At 38.8% G+C, this 20,899-nt stretch overlaps 1 protein-coding gene across 6 annotated transcripts in view; it reads right to left on the reverse strand.

Annotated features, from left to right (window-relative positions):
- Positions 1–20,899, reverse strand: part of NRG1 (neuregulin 1) — a 182,822-nt gene that overhangs the window by 106,133 nt on the left and 55,790 nt on the right. For 3 of the 6 annotated variants that reach the window (XM_044443984.1, XM_044443982.1, XM_044443983.1), the window contains exons 4-5: positions 17,799–17,849; positions 16,051–16,101 (exon numbers count right to left, since the gene is read on the reverse strand). The exons of 2 other annotated variants lie outside the window; for them this stretch is intronic. In XM_044443984.1, the coding sequence (XP_044299919.1) occupies positions 16,051–16,101; positions 17,799–17,849 (102 nt within the window). The remainder of the gene's footprint in view (positions 1–16,050; positions 16,102–17,798; positions 17,850–20,899) is intronic. One more of the 6 variants, XM_044443985.1, reaches the window with a different exon arrangement.

The raw sequence follows: 20,899 nt of genomic DNA on the forward strand, positions 1-20,899 counted from the left end.
ATCTTAAATAAACAGGATCCAGTATTGTAATTGTTAAGAAAATAAAATTAAAAATGGCTAGTTAGTCTATTGCAGACAAGCAGGTTTAGTGGAATTCTATTAGAAATAATTTCACCTTCCAAAAGTAGTTTTTAAGGAAGTTGTGAACCAATCAGGCTTCTGTTCTCAGGTTCTTCCTCTATGTTATAAAGCTTCTTATTAGCAGTGCATCATAATAGCTGGCAATATTTCCACAGATTTAATATGTAGTTCTTCTTCCTGTTGTACATGTAAATCTGAGACCACAGCAGGAAGAGCTGCAGCCTTCCAATTGAATGATGGCTCCATCTGTCCCATGTGGCCATTGATTACCAGCAACCTCTTTAGCTAAACTCTGACAGCTGACATATACTTTCCCTTCAAAAGCCCTTCAGTGTGTGTGGTGTGTATGAGAAGAGTGCCTGGCTGATATGGAAATTCTTTATAATTCTTTACACTAATCCTATTAGGGGAAAAGGCTGCTTGCTAATGAAATAAATCTATTCAATGCAACTAGAAAAAGCATAACCCCTTAATTTGTGTTATTACACATGAATACTGCCTTCCATCAATACAAGGTCAATGATAAATTCTGGAAGGATAGCCCTTAGTCTGTTGCAACAAAAATGGAAAAGTGCAGGTTGGTGTCTCAAAAACACTTCTGCGTCACCTAATTAATGGAGTTATATCCATGGTTGGTAGTTCTATTTATAAATACACAGGTGCAGAAAAAAATTAAGAGTGGGGCCCATTAAATATAAGTAATGCAGCAGAGGAGTATGTATGTGCGTATCTACAGCACAAGCTTTTGAGAGCTATGAACACAGGATGCAGGAACATGAATACAAGTTCAGGAAACTATGAAAGTTTTTTTTTTAAAGAACCATGTTCCTGCTTATGTTTGCATTCAGGAAAACAAATGGGACATGTCTGTATAATTTGCAAACAGAAATAAACTTTTCATGCATATCTACTCTAAACGTATCTCATCCTTATTTTATAGAAGACATGTTTTATTTTTGTAAGTAAATGCAAAGGATCGTAGCACAAATTACTAGCCCATCTGTTCAATAGATATGTTTTTTGTGGCATACTGATGAACTGAACAGAGAACAGAACTAGTTCTTTACAAACTTAAAAAAGCTTCCCATTCCTGGTTACCTGAAAGAGATGCTTACTTGCCACCTGCATCCAGGCAAATAGATATTTGCAAGCCTATGTTAAATGGCATGCAAGCTTTGCTGGGGCTCTGTCCTTGAAAAAGGATGATGGATGATGTCAGGTATATTTGGTGACATATCACGTGTGAATCTTGTTCTTCATATGGGCTACACAGCAAGCAATTTGAATATTCCATGAGTCAGTGGGGGACAGCTGGAATTTATCACTGAATAATCTTGGAAAAGTTAATGTCAAAATTCATAATCTGCACATAATTCACTTTGACAAACCCAATTACTGAACACTATACATTTGAAAATGTCCATGTTTGTTCAACCTGATCTTCCTATTCATAACGTGTGGATATTGTGTATACACAAGGTCCCATATGCACAAGGGCTTTTCTCATTCATGAGAATTTTTGGGATGCAAAACTATAAATACTGGCCTTCTGCAAATAGATTCAAATTCAAAGTGAGGTATCTCAATCATTATGATGGCAAGTTCTATGGTGCACTTCTGTACCATAATTGCAAAGGAAGGGGAGATGACAGGGTGGGCCTATACCTACTCTCAGTGTTTTATAAAAAAAAAAAAAAGGTGCCGGAACTCACGTCGCCGGCAGTAAGTGGGCGACCACACACACCAATCCCAAGCCGAGCAGCAGAGCAGTGCCCCAAGCTGAGAGCAGTGCCCTCACTATCTCACTATCAGATAGCAGACACAAAAGCAGCCTGAAGGCACTATGTTAATGATGTTTGCTGCTAATCTGCTACGATTCAAAATCACTTCATAAAATCCATTGGAAAAAAAGGTGCCGGAACGCTGTTCCGGTGTGTTCTAATCCAAAAAAAAAAAGCCCTGCCTACTGTATAGTTAAATAAGCACAAGAGATCGATAAAGTTGGAAGGGATGTTTGCACATGCCCCTAAACATCTTGGGGCCAGGAAATCTGAGGGAGCGCCTTTCTCCATATATACCTACCTGTTCACTGCAGTCATCACCTGAGGCCCTCCTTAGGGTACCTCGCACTAGTGAAGGGAGTGGGGAGTCTGCAAGAGAGAGGGTCTTTTCTACTATAGCGTGCAACAACGGAACTCAATCCCATCAGAGATGAGGCTGGCATCTTCTTTACATTCCTTTAGACCCTACCTAAAGACTTTTTGCTCTGTAGCCATTTCGGAGAGTGAATTTGCAAATTTTATGATTTTAAGATTGTTTTAAGGTTTTGATATTATTGCTGCTGCCGCCTTCTGCATTTTTATATTTTTATATAATTATAAATTAATTAGGTATGCTATTTTAATGGTTGTTTTAATTGGACATGCGTCTTTTTACTTTAGTCCATTTACCTATTGTTGTTGTTGTTGTTGTTGTTGTTGCTTGTTTTTTAATGACAGTTCTACCATTGGTCATTGTATTTATTGTTCTTATTGTTATGATTGGTTTTATAACAATTGCTGATTATGTTGTAAGTCAGAGAGCTTCATGGCTAACAGGATGGCATAGAAATCGAATGAATGAATGAATGAATGAATGAATGAATGAATATGCCACATAATACAATTAGAATGGTCCTAAATATTACCACCCAAGAAGAGGTTCTCTCTTGCTTGCTTACCTTGATTTTGTGGGATTTTCACTTTTGCAGATGAATGCACCATTTTCGGTTTCATCATACATGATCTGCTCTAGCAATTATTTTCTTATGCTGTTTAATGTATGTAGTTTCATAAACTGTGTTCAAAAGTTAGTATCATCTATGTCTATTACTGACATCATGATTTGTATTATTTCCATAATGTGAGAGAAGGAAAATTACTGTTACTAAGTAGGAAGGTGATAACTGAAGCAAGGATAAAATAAAGAGCTAGGGTAAGGCCATTGAGACCTTTATAAGACCAAGGGCCTGAGTACAGAACTATGTAAAGCGTTGTAAATAGGAAGCAGAAGAAAATAGGCAGGTTTAAATTGGTTACTGAAGTAAACAAAGATGGGCTAATAGTCTATGGTAGGGCTGAGTTTGAACACACGAGAAATGGTAGAATAGTGCTTCTTTCATCAAAGTTCTGAAGAACACAAGGAGAGTGGGGTTGAGGGCATTGGTTAAACCGCCACTTTTGCAGAAGGCAGTAGGTAATTGTCTTTTACAGTTGGCCATCCTGTGCAAGGGAGAAGGAGATAATGAGCTTAGAAGAAGGGTTGTTCTTCCTATCCCATCCTCCCACAAGTTTTGGGAAATAAGTGGTCATCAAGCAAGACTGCTGCAAGGCCAAGACAACCTATTGAACTTACAGTAAGTAGTGCGCACGCTTAATAGGCTTATGAATAATAACTGACACACCTCTCATAGGTAATGGGTTCATTAGCATGAACATGGGATGTATGAGCGGGAGGGGGAACATATCAAGGAGTGGTATGATGTAGGCGGACGGAGAAGATTGTGAACTCTTAATAACCCAGCCAGTGGGAGAAAAAAGGCAGGGTCTGCGAGCCAGGAAAAGGGAATAAAAGGCAATATCTTTTGTGAAAATGGTGCGCTACCTGTGTGGTGAGTGCTCGCTCTTGCAAGAACGTATTAAACTATTACTGCTTGCTACTTTGCCTCCTGTATGGTCACTGCTTGGAATTTCATTCCTGTCAGTAACATGGAACTAATATTTGCCCTAGGGGTGCCAACACTGAAGCATGCTAGTTGTAATCTAGGCCAACTAGACTTTCCAATAGTAATGCTGCAGTACTATCATATTTTATTTATTTCATTTGCAGTATCTTTTGCCAAAATTCAGTTGCTTCCCATCTTTGTATGCAGTTTCCAAAATAATGAAATTTTAAGAGCTGGGAAACAGAAAGGATGAGCCAGAGTTTCTCAAGGTACAGACTCTTACTAAAAAACAAGCAAAAATTTCTCTTCTGGCCCCTAAGCAATGCATTTGCATTGCCTAAACCAGAAAACTCTGCTCTGAAACTCTTAGGAAGCAGGCAAACTTATATCGTATAACCATCTGCTTCCTGCATAGAAGCACAGAAACAGAGTGAGACAGGAAGGGCCTCCTGAGCCATCTAGTTTGACCCCTGGCTCCAGCCAGCTCCACTCATGACATGCCTCTCATGTGCATGTCCAAGCACAAAAACATAGAAAGTAGTAGAACATGTGAGTTTTTGTAACCATTTTGTGAATATTTTGATTCATTGAAACATTCTTCCTAATATTTTCCCTTCATGTCCTGCAATTACTCATTAAATCAAAGCTAAATTTGGGGAGATTCTCATGCCATGTTGCCTGAGAAGTGACCCACTGTGGATCAAGCTCTGGAACAAGAATTAATATCCACAGTAGAAAAAATAACAGCAGGCCACAGAAACAGGACCATCAGAAGAAGATGCATGCATGTAATTAAATATGTAAATATTCATTGCAGAGAAACACTTCCAAATATCCATAAATCACAGTGATTTGAAGTCCACAACTTACTTACTGATGAGCTAAATGAGTTTGTTGTGGCTGCTCACTATGCATTTTAAACAGACTGGGAAAGGAGCACTATTATGAACTAGCAAGCTATGTTTAACTATGAAATAAAGCAGAAAAGTAATATAAAGTGAGGAAGATCAGGCATTCCTGAAATGCAAAATAGAGTAATTTCCTTCTGCTTTGCATAAATGAAAGTCTCATAAGCATCAGCAGAATGAATTACATTTAAAAAACCACACACACAAACCTATCATCTGTTCTGCAATTTCCAACATTTCAGAAATGAAAGGCGCAGGAGAGGCAATGATTTCCATCCACATCTAGTTAGGAATGCCATCCAAACAGAGCCTCTTCAATCATTTAGGAACCAAGAGCTGCATATGAAATCAACAGTGTGGTGCAGTGGTTAAGAGCATGGGACTGGGACTCAGACGATCTGGGTTCTAGTTCCCGCTTGGCCATGGAGCCAACTGGGTGACTTTGGGCCAGTCACAGACTCTCAGCCCAACCTACCTCACAGGGTTGTTCTTGTGGGGATAAGATGGAGGAGGAGAATGATGAAAGCTGCCTTGAGCCCTTTGTAGGAAAAAGGCAGGATATAAATTGAAAAATAAATAAAGAAATAAATAAAACAGGCCCACCAAAAACCTATAATTTCTTTCTTGTCCCTTTTCCTGTCTTTTAAAATACATTATAAGCCAGGAGTTTTTCTTAGTAAGTGAGGTATGGTTGATTTACATAAACAATTTGATCCTGAAGAATACTGTTTCACTGCTGCCTATTATTATTGATTAGTTATGCTATAACACTTTTTATGCAAAAACCGGATTAATAAATATGAGTAAACTATAGTGCTCTAGGCCTGTCAAGCAGTAAAATGAAGTACATTTCAGCCCTTTTATTGATACCTTTTCTATGGAAATTCCAATCTCATATCTATGTTTCTGTGTCCCTGTTGTGACAATCTCATATACCTCTCCCTCATGAATGATGCTGCTACAATCTATGACTGAAAACTGTTTAAAAACCCTTTTGTACCAGTACATGGCGATATTTTATTTATTTTATTTATTAAAACATTTTTATGCCGCCCCATTCGCCGAAGCCTCGGGGCGGCTAACAACAAATCCAAATCAATATCCAAATCAATATCCAAAGCTTGATATCCAAATCAAGCTCCTTATCAATACTTTTAAATATTCCCACTTACGTGCTCCTTGATCCCTCTGTCCTGATTGGCCATTATATCCTCCCTTCCACTGAATTTTGCTCCTTCAGCTGTCAGCCAAAGTCTCCCCCCGCAAATTTTGCTGCTCTCTTCAATTAGCCCTGCTGTTCCTTTGTCTTTTCCTGCCATTAACTGCCTGTACACCTACATGATTACACCTACATGATAACGGTATCTCCCTTGCTCTCTCTCTCACTCCCTTCCTCCCTTGAAATCCTTCCTCAAACTTTTTCTATACAGTACTGTCTTAACCCTACCCCAAAGTCTTCATGCCCAGACACAAGTCAATGTTTACTTACCTTACATTTTATTTCATTTTATTTTCAGTGTTTATATGCCAGTCATTAATTAAAGTTATCTGGAATGCCGACTGCAAGTTCAATACAAAAATAAAGCCATAAAAGATATCATAAAGCAGGTAACATCCATAAAATAAATTTTATGGTGGCATCAGCATTTAACAGATCTTAACACTAAAAGATGAATCAAGATATTACAATAAAGTTTTAAATCTTGGAAAGATGAAAAGATCTTCATCTCTTGAAAGACAATGAAACTGGCACCAGGAGAACCTCACTAAGGATGGTACACTATCATTCGGTTACCATTAATGAAAAGGGCATTCCCTTTAGTAGCTATCCACTATGCATCATTTAGCATGGGAAGCTGGACAGAGGACTCAGAAGAATATTTTATGTAAGGGTAAATATCCTGGAGTAAATATATGTTAGGGAAAGGATCATTCAGGTAAATTGGGTCCATGTAATTTAGAGCTTAAATTGATAAAATCAGCCACTTGATTAGGCTCAGAAGTGTGGAAGCCAATACAGGATGTCAAAGAGGCTTCGGCGAATGGGGCGGCATAAAAATGTTTTAATAAATAAAAAATAAATAAATAAAGACCTGGTATAATTCAATCATATCAAAGAGTCACATTTAACAATATTGCTGCTTGTGGGTGATTCAGCAAATCTGTTAGCAGTTGCTCAGGACCACAGCGGCATCTTGTGCCTCCAGTGGCCTTAAGAACAACCCCAAACTTCAAAACTGTTCCTTTAGAGAGCACAAAATTCGGAAGTCTATCTGGGATTCAGAAGTGCCTCATCTAAATTTGATGAAAAGGAGAGAAAAAAATGGATAGAGCCTGCATAATGGCAGAACCTCAGTGTCCATTTCTAGAGGACCTCTCGACCTGGTTCTCTGTGGATCAGTCTCCCCCAAACTGTTGCACTCCAGATGTGTTGGAATACACTCTTGTAAGGCAAAGACTGACACTGATGTTAAACAATATGGGGGATAATAGAGAATCCTGTGAAAATGCTACACTGCAGAGCAATAATCTCTCAGCACCATCTGCTGGAACTGTGAACCACGCCATGAGCTTCAGCTAACAGACATTATAGAAATATAATACACAGATAAATAGTAGGAGTGAAACATTTGCAACACAATGCTTCCAGTGGCCAACTGAGGCAGCCTACTGGGAAGGACTCAAGCATGATCTTTTTACCACAGTATTAACATGTCCCTAAAATTAGCCCTTGTACCAGAAGATTGGAGAATGACCAATAAAACACCAGTTTTTAAAAAGGGATTCAGGGGGATCTGTGAAATCACAGGACAGTTAGCTTAACATCTGTTCTAGGTAAACTGCTTGAAATTATAATTAAAGACAGAAACAGGAAGCACATTAAAGGCCTGAAAAAGAATCAGCATGGCTTCTGCAAGGGGAAATCTTGCCTCACTAACCTACTCTCAGTTCTTTGAGAGTGTCAATAAGTATATAGACATGGGTGACCCAGTTGACATTGTTTACTTGGACTTCCAAAAGGCTTCTGACAAAGTCGCACACCAAAGGCTGCTGAGAAACTAAAGCGGTCATTGAATAAAAGAGTGGAGTCCCCTATGAGGAATAGCAACAACAAAAACAACTGGGGCTGTTCAGCTTAGAAAAAAAGAAAAGTAAGGCAAAACATGCTAGAGATGTTTAAAATAATGTATGGTGTGGAAAAAGTAGACATTTTTCTCCCTCTCCCGTAACACTTGAAACTGGGGTCACCCCATGAAGTTGATTGGTAGGAGGTTTAGGACAGATAAAAGGAAGTACTTCTTCCCACAGTGTATAGCTAAACTATGCAATTTGTTGCCATGGGAAGTGGTGGTCGCCAATCTGGATGGCTTTAAAAGGGGACTGGACAGATTCATGAGGGAGAAGTCTATCAGTGGCTACCTGCCTTGCTGGCTATGTTCTACGTCCTATACCAGAGGTGGTCTACCAGCATCCACCAGTCCTGCACCCATATTGCTTGAGGGATCCTGTGGCAAAGTGTGCCACTTTGCATACAGAATGCTGGACAAGAAGGATCTTTGATCTGATCTATGATGGCTTTTCTTATGTTCTTGTGTTCTAAGGATACCATACCCTATGGTATCAAAAGCCACAGTAAGGTCTATGCAAATCAAGAGGCAAAAGCAAATCACCACAGAGGGAGCCACAAGATAAAGAAACTCACAAAGCAGTCATAAGTCCTAACCATTTCCTGACATCTAATGGATACAGATCTAGAAACTCAGTGACATGTAAGAGTGAGTGGAGCTGGCTGGTACTCTTCTTCGAGTTCCAATACTATTCACAGTTAGCATTGCCTTTTTTACCATTTTGAATTCCACTAAACTGACCCACTAAAAATCAGTTTGGGTTTTGTTTCTTTTTTGATCCAGCACACATATACAATTGAGGACATTCACAGAACCATAGCAAAGGCAGATTTTTCTGTTTTATTCATCTGCTTAGACTTGAAAAAGATCCTGCAAATATGGACACTTGCAAAGGTCTCGGGGTGGGGGACAGCACCCATTCACTCAGATTTGAAGCCTTGAGATCCTATTTAAGTGAATTCAAAGGATCGCATTTTAAAAAGTTGAGAATATTAAAATTATTTAGGAAAGGAGTGAGGAAGGGAATTTCCCTCCACAGTGGGTATCTCAGCTTCTAGGAAACTAAGAGAAGTGTAACAATGGCAGTTAGGATATGCCTTGGGAGTGGCCAGAAGAACTGAGTGGGGAAGAAGCCACAACAAGCTGCTATGTGTATAAATCGCCTGTCAGAGTTAACAGGGCTTGTGAGCAACAAGGTGATGCTGCCTTATTCTCAGGGTGGCTTAGTGTCACATGTTTGTTCAGTCACAAAGTCGTGCCTGACCCATCTGGACCCTGTGGGCAACATTCCTCCAGGCTCCAGTCCTCCACCATCCCTTGGAGTCCATCCAAGCCCACCCCCACTGCCCCAGTGACTCCATCTGGCCACCTCATCCTCTTCCGTCCCCTTCTCCTTTTGCCATCCAAATGCAGGGCTGGTTTGGTTTACAAAATCTACACTGTTCCATAGGCAATAAATACCTGATCGTACTCAGCTCTACCTCTCTTTTACATCTCATCCAGGTGAGGTTGTCGTTGTCCTGAACTGGGGCCTGAGCTCAACCATGGCCTGGATGAGAGTCAACAAACTGAGACTCAATCCAAACAAGACGGAGGTGCTACTATTAGAGGGGATCATTGGACAGGTTGGAGGAGCATTGCTTGCCCTAGATGGGGTTGCACTCCCCCTAAGGGACAGTCTGGGAGTGCTCCTGGACCTGGATCTGTCCCTGGAATACCAGGTGAATTCAGTGTCCAGGTGTGTTTTTCTCCAGCTGTGCCAGATTTATCAACTTCAGGCAGAGCCTGAAAGTAGTTACCCAAGCACTGGTAACATCCAAAATAATTATTGCAATGTGCTGCATGTGGGGCTGCCTTTGAAGACGGCCTGGCAATTACAACTGGTACAGAATCGGGCTGCTCGGTTAGGGATGGGAGAGCAGCCCATGTAACACCTATATTGAAAGAGCTACACTGGTTATCAACTGTGGCCCAGGCCCAATTCAAGGTGCATGTGCTGACATATAAAGCCCTAAACGGCTTACCCTGGTTACTTTAAGGAGCGCCTGCACCCATATATGCCTACCTGGCCTTTGAGATCGATGCAGGGGGCCCTCTTGCATGAGCCATCCCTTGGGGAAGTAAGAGGGATGGCTGCTAGGAAGAGGGCCTTTATGCTGCTGCTCCCTGCACTTGGAACACTCTCCCTAAGGAGGTTTGCCTGGCGCCTTCCTTATGCTCTTTTTGGTGCCAGGTGAAGACCTTCCTTTTCAAACCTCTATCTGTATTTTGTTTGTATTTGTATTTTAATGATTTATTGGATTTTTATATTTATTGGGGGTGGTTGTTCTTTTAATTTTATAATGGTTTTAATTCCTTGATTGTGAGCTGCCTAGAGATGCTATGGCAGCATACAAATGATGTTGATGATGTTGTTGTTTGAGCAACAGATAAAGGCTAAAACTCAGAAATAGTGCTACTGTGAAGAACTAAATCTATTCTCTGGCACTGGTGTCCCAGGTAATCATCTGGATCACATGTCACAGCAGCAAATTGTGACATTTGTGAGTATTAACCCATGATTTGTGGGGATGCACACAGCATGCAAACCCTGTCGTGCTTCTGTAAACAACCCATCAGCCATGTCATCAAACACCTGACTGCTGGCTTTTTTAAGGGTTAAACAACCCCACATTTCAGTGCATGGTTTGCTGTTGGGTCATGGCTTGCATGAGTTATGTATGCCCACAAATCATGGGCTCCTCAAACACTGTGAAATGTAAACGGTGCCAATGATTTGCAATGGGCTAAGTTTTGAGATGTGGGTAAATACGGGGGATACTGGTGTTTCTTATTCCATCAGTCTAAGCAGAGTTATTTATCTGTTATTTGTCTGTGTCAGATGCCACTCTGAACCTTAAAGGAGCTGTCTATGGTGCTGAACATATTTTAGGGCCAAGGTTAGCTCCTTTAACATTGTGCGTAAAATTTGGAGCAGATAAATAGGCCCCCACTGAGACTGGAGTCAAAAGTCTCCACTGGATATATAACAAAATGTCAAGACTCCTATCCAAATGTTATAAAAGGCCCATGCTTATTTGACTTTGTAGTAAAAGCAGGAAAACACATCTGGAAAGTTTGCTTTTTCCATATGCCAATTTTGATTTTGTGTTTTTAAATTATATTACTGAATCTCCATTGGGGGCATATAATCTGTTAAATGAGTATGCAGAAAGATATGGCTATAAAAATAGCCAAAAGACACTCTTACAAAAATACAGGAAAGACTGGATTAACTTAGCATTTCTAAATTCTAGAAAAGAAATACTTATTTTCAATCTAAATTTTTAAAGTTTAACTTATAAAAAAGGAATTAATTCTTATATTGGTATTACATGTTAATTGGCACTTTTTTTGCCTCAGCAAACTTGTTTTCACATACTTATTCAGGCAAGCCAAGTTATGCGGATATGTCATTATTCCAAACAGAAAACAAATTGTGAAGAGTTGGCAGACGAAGCAATGGGAGAAAATTTCAACCACATGCTTTTTCCAAGTTTAAGCTGAGGGCAAACAGCCCTGCCTTGATGGTCCTGTTGCACAGATAGCCATAAGGTTAAGTAGTTTGTGTCAATTTCAATAAACAGCAATCTAATAAAGACCTTTATTTTCCAAAATTAGAAGATGATGTCTGAAGGTAGTTCCCCCTAAAAAAGTAATCAATGCCACACTTGCCACTATTTATAGTTTGTGTTTAATCTTCAAAGATATTCTATGACATAGGATGTTACAGCGCAATCTTATAAATACCTACAGTGGGACTTACTGCCAGGTAAGTAGGCATAGGATTGCAATCATAGTCTGGCAGAGATAATAACTTACTCAAGGCAATATATTGCATTTCAGGACTAAGTCAAGTTTGAACCATGTTTTCCAATTTATACCTACTGTAGCCACTTCAGCATTTCATTCTCTGTCCCAACATATAAATATATTGCTAATTAGATTGTTTACAAATCTCCTGCTATGTGCAGATCATCCCCCTACCAATTATTATAAAATAAAGTTGTTGCCCACTTAAACTGAATAGCCACCTTTTCTTTCTTATTTACTGAATTCAGGTGCAATATTTTAATAATGAAAAAAAAACCTCAATGGACACAGTCACTTGAATTTAGTTTACTAATCTTCATTCCAAAACATGTCACTTACATTCAGTCCATTATGTAAGTGACATTTGAGTTTATTGTATGATTAAGTACTGAACAAGTTGTAAATCTGAATCTTTTTCTCTTCTTTTGGACTCTCTATCTTCTCTTATTTTGATCCTTTCTTGACCATTCAAGCTGCAAATTGTTATCTTAATCAAAGTAATTTCAATAAGACATCTGAACAAAATTATTTAAATCACATACCTTTTTAACCATGTTTATATTACTACATGGATTCTGAAGGTAAGGTATATGATCTCAAATATGTTTTCCAAACATTGCGGCAGCTTCATAAAAATGTAAAACAACTCTTGAAAAACTGGTTACTATAATATTTTACAATGAAAATCAGGCAGCCTGGGCATTTTCTTTTTGGTGGTACAGATAAAGGTTTTCTTATACATACACTACTAATATTAATGTTTCTTAACTGGGAAGAAAGAAAAGAAAGAAGAATTAGTTTGTCTTCCTGTTGGCAGTTACAAGCTGTATGAATAGTGTGAAATGCCAAACAGCATGCAATGTTCCTGTGAAACTTTAATATTCACCCTGCTTCCATCCATACTTACTCGTAAGTATGTTATGCGGAAATCCATAAGAAGGATAACAGTATTTAGAAAAACAGTTGCTTAGGCAACTATTTACAGTTTCTCCTGATGTTCAGGATATCAAAACAGTTTTAAAGACTGCAGCTTTACAGCCTGGTTGAAGTTTGCAGATTCTGATCTGTCAAGAGTTCTAAAATGTGGATGTCTAGAAGTGTCCATCTTCATGACCACAATAAAATTTATTTATTTATTTAACCTATGTCTGTCTTCTTTCCTTCCAAAGAACTCAAGCCAGCTAAGGGCCTTTAGTAAAAAGTTGCTTCTATTATTTACATTTCCCATGCAAAACAGAACCACACTCATACACAAAGCATGTATAATTCTGAAATTTTTACCATTCTTATTAAAATAAAATGATCCAGGAATTAGAAAGGCAAACTAAAATTTCATTTTTTTTTTCTTTTGAGATGAACTGCCCTCAGTTCTCCTCCCAAAAAGTTCAGGATACTTTGGAAACCCTGTTTTATTTATACTGAAGCTACCAGTGTGAATTAAGGGCAGCTATATATAGTTCATCTGCAGCACTGCACAGTAAGCTTTAGAGAACATGGAAGCTGTCAAAAGGGATCAGTCCAGTGGTATACCTACTGCAGAGCACTAGGCCTGGCTACTGCTCTGAGGAAAATAGTTGAATAATTGGGGTTAGGTGAAAATGATGGACTCCAAATTTTGAATACTAGCCAAGTACTATTTAGAGTTCGGACAGATGGATTACTTCTTAGAGTAGCCTCAGCTTAGAGCAGGGCAATATTATCCCTTGAACGGTGGCCTGCGGGTGACCACCATCATGGCTAGCTGGTATTATTTATGAAATTTTTATCCCATCCTTCTCCAAGGAGCTCAGAGTGGCCTACAACAACATTGTAAGGCAAGTTGAACTAAGAGAGAAAGACTGGCTCACACTCACACAGTGAACATCATAGCTTGTACTGATTTAAACCTGAGTCTCCCCAGTTCAAATCTGATGCTCTATGCACTACATACTCTCATCTAGTTCATTACAATATGGAAACACACCCTGCAAATGAGCTGCTTAGAAAAGCTTGTTAGTGGAACAATTGCGCTCGTCATGAATTTTCTCCCTTTGGTCCTCTGCTCAGTACCCAAGAAACTTGGTCTTTCCTCTCCTGACTGTGATTGGTAACCCTTTTGTTTTTTTCAAGTTTTAACCGTCTTCTTCTTTCAGTGTACCCCAGAGGCATGTAAGAGATGCTATCATTGGTTCAATATCCCATTCTTTATTTTATTTTATCACAAACTTGTTCATATATTTTATTTTTGTTTTTTTAAGTTAGTCAATCTTGTGCAAGTACAGAAGTGCATGCTTGTGGGGGTCCCAAGCAAGAAGCCTCACCATGACAATATTCTGGGAAGTGTCTACTGTCAAAGTGCAGGAAGGGCCAACTATGGGCATTGGCCAGAAGGGTTGCAAAGAGGAATGGAGAGTCTCTTCCACCAACTTGCAGTGAGATTATAAGATTACCTATGTGCTTCATGTAATTCCTCTTATTGAGAGAACACCAATGCAAAGGTCTTCTGAAACCCTCTGTTGTTCTAAAGCCACTTTTATCCTGTTTAGGCCACTGTCACCATTTGTGTTGGGTGTACCCCAAGCACTGCTACAGTTTTTTGGTGCAAATCTACTTTAGAGGCGGAGCACAATAGTTTAAAACCTAGTTCAGTCATGGGAACCCTAGAGCCTGAAAGTCAAGCTCAGTCTAGTTTCCCTCTGACAGAAGGTTGAGGAAAGGGGGCTAGTTTGAGCCTGCTCAGGCTGTGGATTATCAGAACAGGAAGAGCCTGGCCTCCCATCTGATTACAGACAAAAGGAGAACAAGACTCCTTTTTGACTCCAGCTGCAAGGTAAAGCTTTCAGCCAAGCTTCTTATTTGATAGCATGATCAATTTTCTGTGGGAACCAATCAGAGAGTGTGAGCTTTCAGGGATGTCACCCAGGTTGAACAGTTAACTGGAGAGGGTGGAAGAGATATGTTTTGCAGCATTTGGCTCATTTATATTTCCGTTTATTTATATTTCAATGCCACCAATTCCTATTCTATTTACACCTCAGGGACCCCGTTAGTTCGTAAGTTAGGCTCTATTACCCTTCCTCTGTACTGAAGCGCATGATTAAACTATGTAGTCTTTGCTAGCAACATTATCTTTATTGCCTGAAACACTGTCCCCTCACCTATTAACTGAGCTGCCTGACACACTTCTCACTTCAATTTCCCAACAATCTGTAATCTTCTCTGCCTGAAACATGTATCACTGAGAAACTGCCTAGAACTATCCTGAATTCTAGATCAGTGGATGTCTGACAGCATGGTTTGTAAAGACTCTGCATAGGAACTTCTCTATCACCTGGTGCTCTTTCTCATCTGGATTTACCACAATTTGAATTGCTCAGCATACTGACTTGCCTGGTCCTATCATGGATTACAAACTTGAAACTCTTGCCTGCCCAAAAACCGTTACCAGGAGCTGGATCAGGGCAAGTGAGCCTGTGTCAGGAATGCCATATTTAAAGCCTGCCATGTTCCCCTCCTTGGACTCAGTGTGACCTTTGAGTAATTACATCCCTTGATCTTTGTGTCTTGACACATATACCATAGAGATTCGGAATCTATTGTTGGACTGATCTCTGCTTGTGTGTGTAAATTTTTTATAGAGTGTTAACTATTATGCTTTTGCTGTAAGATCAGCTATGGTAAAAAAAAGTCTCACTGCTTTTTGTGTTCTGTGCCAGGGTGCGTGCCAGAAAAAATAGGTCACGACAGTTTGCCACCATAATTTGGCAGCAACCTGCCATCTGTTTACTGCTGCTCTGATTTGGCAGTGTGTGCAGGTGGTACCCTTGGGAGCTTGAAATTGCTCCCCCATCTCCAAAGATGTCCATTCCAGTCTTATGCTCATGCTTTGCAACTGGGTGGCTCTCTGCCTGAGTGAAAGGGTGGTGTTTTTATTGGTCTTGCTCATAAGAAGTATTATTTTAACAATGGATGCCCTGCACTCCCAAAGGATGTCAGTAAAAGTGTTCCTCACTGTATCAGAAACTTTCGGTCATGTTATGACTTTTTGCACATGTCTGGAATCAATCACAGAGGCCATTCCAGTTTCCACAATCTGTTCTGAAGTTTTGCCAGAGCAGAATAATTTTCTTCTATTCTCTGCCAAAAATATGTAGAATGGAACTCTGCCAGTTCCAGCTGGCAACATGGAGAAAGGGAAAAAGACCAGAACATGCCAAGGAGAACAGAATCTTCCTCTCACAGACGTGTTAGGTCTTCATCTCTCCCTTCCTCCAAAGTTTGGATTCCAAAACATTTTCTAGAAAACCTAACTTTTTTGTGCTCCTGGGTCTGTATATTTATGGAACTAGAAAGAAGGTATGATATGGATCCACGAAGGCTGCTAGTATTGTGTACTTACAGGAGGATGTATTCATTCCTTCAGTTGAAGCTGGAATCTTGTCTACAAGTTCTGCAATACACAGAAGGCAATATGATAATAGGGATGCCACAGTCTTATGTGTTCCCAAGTTTGAAGCTTGCCTTCCCACGAAAGGCAAAACCATTGAAAGACAAATAAAATGACAGGTCTGGACAGCAGCTTCTTCTTTAAAGCAAGTACAGAGTGTCCTAGTCACCCTATGAATAAGCAATTAACACAAAATATTTTTTAAAACAATGTTCCATTGTCCTTGGCAAAAAGCTGGCAGAGCTTGGGGAAATGTTTTCAGCTGTCTAAAAGCACACGATATGCCAGCCAAAGGCTGAGAAGGGCTACTTTATGAAATGTATTGATAGAAGTGCTAAACAGTTCTGGCTCATGAAAAAATTGGCTTGAAGATGCTAGGTTAGACAAGAAAAATGCTATGTTTAGATGGCTCTACAAGTCCATGGCAAATATGTTAGCAACATACATGCTAGGAAGGGAGGGAGTGTGGTCCTGAAAGACAAGTTTAAAGAAATGCCGCAATGGCTGGTGCAATCTCAAGTATTTCTGAGGGAATAGAGCTCAAAGAAACTCGACCTAGTTAATGTAGAAGTGCAAGGTAAGGTATTAGAGAAACTGACAAAAGAATGGATGACTATGAAAACTAGTGAAATAAAGAGAATTTGGAAGGAAATTGGAATTGTTTAGGCTTCTGAAATGTTCGTGTTGGCTACTATTACAAGAGGAGTAAAAGACCAGCCAACACAAGACAGAGGAGCTCTTTAATTGAGTGTAAAACCTACTTACATCCTATGACCTGATAAAGCTTGTCAACAGGCCGAAGACAATTATAAAACATAAATTAACTCAGTTATTCTTGTATTCTTCCTAATATTATTCTTGATCTAGTTTAGAAATGCCAGCATTGAATTCCATAGCTAGCCTCTGTTAGACAAAAGAATTTCAGAAAAGTGAAAGCAATGCGGCATTTATGGTTCTAATATACTATAAATGTGACAAATGAACTGAACAAGTAGCAGCATGCGGTATGAACACAAGAAAACTGTTAGACAAGAGAACTCAGTCTTGTTGCATAAAAAGCAGTTTACCAAAAAAACAACTAAACCCTGAATAAGCTGCATTGTAAACATTCTGTCAACCCTTCCCTGAAAGATAACATAAGAAGGCCCTGTAAGGACTGAAATGCCTCCAGTAACAGGAAACATAAGTAAATGCATGGACACCCCAGAAGGGAAGCAGAGACAACATTAACTATAGAGGCAAAAGCTCACTTCACTAAACCTGAGTTCTATTCCTTATATTTCTCTAAATTATTACAATTCTGCTTTAACATGCTACAAGAGGGCACATGCAATAGTAGAAGAAATGTGATGCATCCTATCCCAGGGCAAACTGAAAACACTCCATTAAGAAAGAAGAAGAAAGGATGAACACCTAGCACTTTGCGAACCTAATCCTTAGAACTTTACCATACATGCTGGTTGTTGCAATAGATAATTTAACGCCATTTTTAAAGATGCGAGACACTAAATTCCAAATAAGAGCTCAATATTGCATCAAATAAAGTCAGATAAATTGATCCTGGGAATTATATTATTCTACTAGCCCTCCATATGCCTGAGATCTACCTGGGGAAACTGAAAAGATTCAGAGAAAAGCTAAGCAAAGATCTGAATCTGTAGAATTACCTCCAGGGAGGCCAATAATTCAACTTGACTTACGTGAGAATGTATTTGCTCCTTTTGTCAAAACTGGTATCATGCCTGTGGATTCTGTAAAAAACAAACAAAAATCAAAAGCAGTTACACATGTCAGTGCATTGCCATGTGTATAAGGAAGGTGTCCGATGAAACTTACAGCAAAGAAAACAAAGCAAACTTTGAACGTAACTCAAATGCCAATATAAATCGATAGGGCGATGTTTTTACAAGAATCTCTTTTTAGAGAAAAGGAAAATGGTTGAGAGCCATGGCTAGAAAATGTGAAGAGCTAGATCCTCTTGAGGGGCGAACAGGTCTAAGGTTTTAGTTTCTATGCATCCCACACTCCCATTAAAGAATAACTAGTAGTGTGTGGGCCAGGGATAATGTATTTCTCAAATACCATGAATGGCACAACCAAAAATGTTTGATCTAAGTGGAACCTGCAGATTTCAACAAACTACACCCCAAGGAGTATTTCAAAAAGTGATAACAAATAAAACTAGCTCTGACCATCTGTTCTCACAATTTTTTTTACAGCTAATGCTGCGTCATGATGAACACAAAAACCTAAATTTAGTTCATGAGATATACATGGCATGCTTATGTTTTACATGGAACTCATGGGAGGGTGACTCCATGTAGCTAATAGAAAGATGCTGGGATCTGGACCTCATTGATGGAGAGTCTTTCAGTTTAGTTTTTTAATCAACAAAACAATACTTTCGCTCTGTAGTATGAAAAGCCATCATGTGTGTGTGTGCATTCATCATCAATGCGCATTATGGCCTTATGAGTGATATGATACATCAGTATAGAACATTAGAAAAGGAATTGATAATCTCCTTCCAAGATGGAACAAAACCATTCTGGCCCTGTATAGTTAAGAAATCTCAGACATCTGATCAGCAAAAACCGCAGAGGAATGTGGCAAACCAATATTTCATTCCTACCATACTTTAGAAATCTTCTTTCCTGTGTAAAAAGCATGACAGTTTTCTTTAATGTTATCCAACTAAATCACACAAACTACTAGCTGTTCATGTGTACTATATGTTATGACTTCTAACAAATATGTTCTTCAAAGCTTCTGAGAGCAATGAACAGCCTTTCTTTTGCATCCTCCAGTTCTATCTGAATTTGAAGAATGAAAAAAAAACTTTTCTTACAACTTGCACAGTTATTTATTTATTTATTTAGAGTTTTTTGTATGCCATCCCATCGCTTAACGCCTCAGGACGGTTACATTTATAGATAATTTAAAACAAGTGGGGAGTACTGAGACAAAATATTATGGTCAGTCTAGGGAATCTTTTAAAAGCATTATATTAAAGAAGTAAGCTTTTCATATTAAAGAAAGTACAAAATATTAAGCTTTTCAATGGCAATGTTTTTAACCTTCTATGTTCAGTCAATTCAGTTTCCATTAAGTTATCATTCTTTTTTCCCCTTTCTACTAAAAGTTCTTCTTGTCAGCAGGTTATGCCACTGTAAGATTTAAGAACAAAGATAATGTGGGATTAGAATCCTGGCAGTCCATAGAAACTACAAAGCTCAATAGTAGTAAGGATCTTCACAGCTTTTGTAGGTAGTTAATCCCCATTCAGTTTTAATCATACACAGAATAAGGAAAGTCTCTCAGCAGAAGTGCATAGAGATACTTTGCATCTTTAAAAAGAGCTTTATGGGAATGATTTCATTAATATTTTTCAAGAATCATAAAAAGATCAAACTAGAATTAGTCACTAATAAGTTGAAAAGCATAACAGAGGAAGGCAGCAAGGAAGAGGAAGATCTAAGAACCAACACTTCATGAATCACTGGATACTTGAAACATGACTGGAAGAAAATTCAGAAAAAAGATTTCCAGAACAGTATCAGTTATTGCTGAGCATTGCTGTAACATCTTGGTTAAGAAAATGTGATAAAAGAATGGAACTTATCACTTCAGCGCTCACAATTTAGCTCTGAAGTATTAGATGTATGGCAAAAAAGAAACAATGGTTTATGTAAAGAAGATAAAATAGACATTGATTTGCATAAATCTTACATATGCCAATACAGAAATGGAGATTTAGAAATAATTAGTATAATTCAAACTGGAATACAATATATCTCAACAAAGTAAGATTGTGCTTCTGTGCACTCAATATTGGCACATGCCTTTTGTATGCAAATGCTATTTTGAGTATAATCCCCTGACAAAGGTTGTTCCGTGATGGGCAACCCCAGTCACTATGGGGTAATCACAGGATAAACAAGCCACAGTTAACCTTAGAACTGATCACAGGTTATCTCTGTATTGTTTAACCTACAATTAGCCCAACTTTGAGATCACAGAATAAATACCAATCAGAGGCTGTGAACTACCAAGCAGTCAGTCAGTTAATTAAACCCAAATCTGCTTCCCTTACATATGAAGCCTAAGCCATCTTTGGTGCTCATTGTTGACAGTTTTTTACAAGAACTCAGTTCTCCTTTTTGTTATGCTTTTTTTCCCAGTCTGGTTTACTCCTTCCTAATGTGCAATAAAATACACAAGTGATTAAATTCATTTAATCACAAGTTTAAGTGAATACAAAATTCTGTGTTTTATGTTCAAATGTGCATAAAATGTGTATTTTACAATAACATTCATGTGAAATGTATGTGAATATTTGTGTGAATTTCCACCAGCAATAAACACAGATTATGTCAAAGTAGGATGAAACAGATTTATGAATGGACACATGCAAAAGTGATATAGACTATAAATAGGTTCTACATTCCTACATTTGGTAATTCTTTAAACAGAGGACATTTTCTAACAATGGGCTGTCCTCTGACAGACTTTCAGACTGAGAACTCTCCTCTGCAAAACAGGACATATGGCCGAAATTAAAGATGAAGACATGGCATCTAAGATGTTTGTACAGGTTGGCAGTGCAGAAGAGCAGATAACTTAAGTTCTTGCAATTATCATCTCCCACTTGGTTCTCCTACAGTTCATTGTTTAGTTGGGTAAGCTATTGTGGATTGTGGGAGGATTCCAGATGAGAGCTGTAATCATGTTTGGAGGAGCCTTCACTGATAAGAAGGGCTAATTTGTGTTATTGTTTAATTAGTTGTTGTGAATCAACAAA

The sequence above is a fragment of the Varanus komodoensis genome, unplaced genomic scaffold (assembly GCF_004798865.1).
Source record: "Varanus komodoensis strain SLA01 unplaced genomic scaffold, ASM479886v1 scaffold43, whole genome shotgun sequence".
Classification (NCBI taxonomy): domain Eukaryota; kingdom Metazoa; phylum Chordata; class Lepidosauria; order Squamata; family Varanidae; genus Varanus; species Varanus komodoensis.